This window comes from Cryptomeria japonica, chromosome 5 (genome assembly GCF_030272615.1).
Source record: "Cryptomeria japonica chromosome 5, Sugi_1.0, whole genome shotgun sequence".
Taxonomy (NCBI): domain Eukaryota; kingdom Viridiplantae; phylum Streptophyta; class Pinopsida; order Cupressales; family Cupressaceae; genus Cryptomeria; species Cryptomeria japonica.
Genome location: NC_081409.1, coordinates 305,292,475 through 305,296,506, shown reverse-complemented (window position 1 = coordinate 305,296,506; position 4,032 = coordinate 305,292,475). Strand labels below are relative to the sequence as shown.

The 4,032-nt window shown below is 38.1% G+C and overlaps 1 protein-coding gene across 1 annotated transcript; it reads left to right on the top strand.

Annotated features, from left to right (window-relative positions):
• Positions 1-2,095: 2,095 nt before the first annotated feature.
• On the top strand, positions 2,096-3,754 carry LOC131066546 (methyltransferase FGSG_00040-like). Its single transcript, XM_058001330.2, has one exon. It carries the CDS (start codon positions 2,096-2,098, stop codon positions 3,752-3,754), a length of 1,659 nt encoding a protein of 552 aa, XP_057857313.2.
• Positions 3,755-4,032: the final 278 nt, after the last annotated feature.

Sequence of the window (4,032 nt, the reverse complement as noted above, 5' to 3'; positions counted from 1 at the left end):
ATCAAATTCCATGTTGTTTTCTCTCAAATAGAATAAAAGAATGAAAGACAATCTTCCAAAAAATAAGCACGAGCCATCAAATTTGTCAAAACAATTTGCCTTTGACAACCCATAGAAAACATGACCAATACATAGTAACTACATGTTGTAACATGTTTTGGCATCCCAACTTTGATTTCTATGGTTGCTTCACATCTTTTCATGAATTTCATTATATAAAATTATCCTAGGTGGGAAATGATATTTCTACAATTAGATTTGACCTCACTAGTACACCCAACATTCATTCCCAATGATGACCCCATCCTCTATTATGGATAAAGAATAAATTTTAACTATTTGAAGAGAATTAATGCAATACTTTATGATAGAGTCCACTAAGTTTAGTACAAGTGTAACCCCTTTTGTATATCATGACTATTAATATGACGATTCAATATGTGAAATTCATAGAGTAGATAGATTTCCTCTTGCTACGCTCAAGTTTATGTTATACTATTTTGGAGAGAAAATTTAAATTAAACTAGTGGTGTTGATGTATGTATGTATGTATGTATGTGCCTTTGAAATTATAATTTTTTTATATAGATGAACTATTGAACCTTATATATAAAACTTCTTCTAATCAATTTATATCTAAGCAAGAGAACTTGTATATATGTGTCCAATTATAAGCTACGTCAACACCATATGAAATTATTCAAACATTACTTTTAGTCTAAAATGATTGATTTATAATCGTGGGTGAGTCAATTTGGTGCATATATGTGTTGTTAGCTTAATACATTTTATTATATTACACAATAATCTAAAGAATTATATCTTGGATATTGATGAAAATCCATTATGAATTATCACCTTTTAATTTTTTTTGTTTGGTTTAAACATTCATTTCCTTTTCACCTCACACAAATAAGCTAAAAGTTATAATAGATAAGGATCTATGACTTTAATCTTAGAGATTGATTAACTAGTCATGGCCTATATTAGCTATTTTTTCCATTGTTGTTGGTCCTGCATGAAACATCTATATTTTGTCTTGTAATCATAGCTAAAACCATCTACATTATCTTTTGAGTGCTCATCCATAGAATGATATTTCAATTTCAAGGTTTTCAAGTTGATTCCTAGTTAAATTCTAATGATGTAGGAATTTCTATAGAAATCCAATCCATGAATAGATATTACCAATACATGTAATTATTCTATTTTGACCCATTTAATGGCAATATCCAGTGGTCGCAATGGTTTGACAAACTCTAGACTCAAAAAACTCCAAAAATAAGATATACAAGTACCGAGAAACTATACATATAATTCCAGAGATTTATTAATAAAAGACTTGAAAACTCCAAAACAAATCGAATTACAAACAATTTAATAAAAAAAATAGACCTAAAATTAATATCCAATCAAAATGAGCCATTTATATAGATTGAACTATTAAACCTTAAATAAAAATAATTCTTCTCACCATTTGGTATCTATGTTATATTGGCGTCATATGCAATCATGCAAACACTAATTCTTAAAGGATTCTCTCATAATTGTGTGTATGAGCTAATTTGATGCATACGTGTGTTGTTTGCTTAGTACTGTTGATTATATTACACAATGAGATGTAAAGTTATATCTTTTGAGACAGCCAAACACAACAATGCTGTCAACTTAAAAGACATTTTAAATTTACAACTACAATAAATATATTAAGGATCACAGATTTTCATGATCCATAAAATTGTTTTCATGATTCATAAAATTGTTCATAATTACTTCGATAATTTTTCCATCCACCCTTCACATTACACTCCAGAAATCTAATCCATGAACAGTTATCAGCAAATCTACTCATTCTATTTTAACCCATTAAATGACAATATCCAAGTCCTTAACCAATGGTCGCAACGGTTCAACGAACTGTAACGAAGAAGTTTATTAATATGGAGTCTAGAAAACTTCAAAAACAAGACATTCAAGTACCCAAAAACTATTACATTGACATCCATTGTTCTTTATACTCTCAATAGAAAATTCCAACCAACTTAATACCAAAAAAACACAAACACACAAGACTTAAAATCATTATCCAGTCGAAATGAGCCGTCGAAACTCACTGAGAAGAGTGCAGGCCGTTGAGCCATTGGATTTCGAAGAGGAAAGAAGCAGAGGCAAAAAATGCTTCAGCAAAGAAGACTGGTCAGGTGCCGTAGCCCACTACACAAACTGCGCGCGATTCAAGAAAAAGAACGACGAATCTGCAACAAATGATCTTGTCGCCGCTTACTCCAACCGTGCTGAGGCACTTTTACAGATGGGCGAGTTCAACTTGGCCCTACGCGATTGCACAAAAGGCCTCGAATTAGATCCCAAAAATCTCAAAACCCTCTACAGAAAAGGCCGGGCACTTCACGCCCTCAAAGAATTCTCTCAGGCTTTTTTTGTCCTAGAAGAAGCCCTAGAAATTCACCCGGAGCACTCAGAAGTATTGACTGCTCTGCAACAGTGTAAAGCTTCGTATGCCCAAGCCCGCATGGGGGAGTACGACGTGTCGGAGTTCTTGCATGGACGCCAGCCGCCACCTCGGGTAGATGATGTCATCGGTGACGTCGAGATCAGGAAGACGAAGGACGGGCGCGGGTGGGGACTCTACGCCACGAAAAATGTCGGCGCCGGCGAGCTGCTCCTCGTGAGCAACGCAGTCGCTGTTGCCCGCCGTCATGCAGAGTTTGCGGCCGCCGATAAAATGCTTGCATGTTTGCATGAAGATCTTGTACGTGCCGTCATCGATGCTGCAGACAAATCTCATGTCTTCGCACAACAGCTTTGTGCGCTGGACGATGGATCTGCACAGGGCCGTGCATTGACGCCCGACATGGGCTTGTTCCAGCCTGGCAGACGCCGTTCCGTAGCAGTACAGGAATTTGATGGGGCTCGCATTCGTGATATCGTTGCTCGAAATGCGTTGTCTAGGGAAGTTATGACGGTGGGATCTAGTGAGGTTCTGTGTGGATTGTGGCTGCTGCCGTCTTTTATCAATCACTCCTGCATTCCCAGTTCGGGTAGATTGACAGTCGGAAATGCGATGTTTTTGCATGCGGCGAAGGACATCAACAAGGGGGAAGAAATCACAATGTGCTATTCCGATGCCTTGCTTCCTCTCCCGCTGCGCCAGGCCAAATTCGAGGCTTGCGGTTTCAAGTGCATTTGCCGGCGTTGCAGTGTGGAGAAGTCTTTGTACTCTGTTCTTAAGCCTTTGTATTCACAGTTTGAGGCCTTGCATGATAAGGCTGTGGGGGAAACGAATTGGGCTAGGGCTTCGGGGCGAGAGTTCCTCACTGAGTTGCCTAAATGTGCAGAATTTGGGGAGGTTTTTTTGAAGCTTGAGCAAATTCTGGCTAAGCAGTCGAGAATGAAGGACGAAGAGAAGAAGTGGATTAGATCTTCTTTTGTTTCTGCTTACTTGGCTGGAATTCAGTCGGAGGAGTTCTTTCCTAAAACTCTTGAGGATCCTTTTCCTGCACGGGTTGAAATAATGCAGGCCATTCAGAGTACCGTGCCAGGTGATGTGAGGACCCTCGTTATGGCTGCCCATGAATTGAAAGAGATGAAGGGTTTGGCTGGGGCAAGTGAACAATGGGCTGTAGAGCATTCTGCAATACTGGCCTCACAAGCTTGCATCAAAGTTTTTGGTAATCATAGGGATGATGTTATTCAAGAACTTATATCCAGTTATTCGAACTGCCATGTCTTTTAGTTGGTTGTTGGTCCTTTCAGGGGCCTAGAAGAAGAGATTTCTCTTCTGTTTTGCAAATTACATATCTATTTATCTCTCTTACTTTTATTTGCTTCTAGGGTAAGCTTTGCAAACTGTAGGATTTAGTCATGATGCTTGCCTTCAGGTTTGAGATTTACCGACTCAAAAATATTACTAGCAGTTGCACAATGTAGGGTTGCAACATTACATCGATATCTAAATATCAAATAATTCGGTTCCTGTTGAAAGCAACTTGGTTTGGTGAGATGGTGAGAATG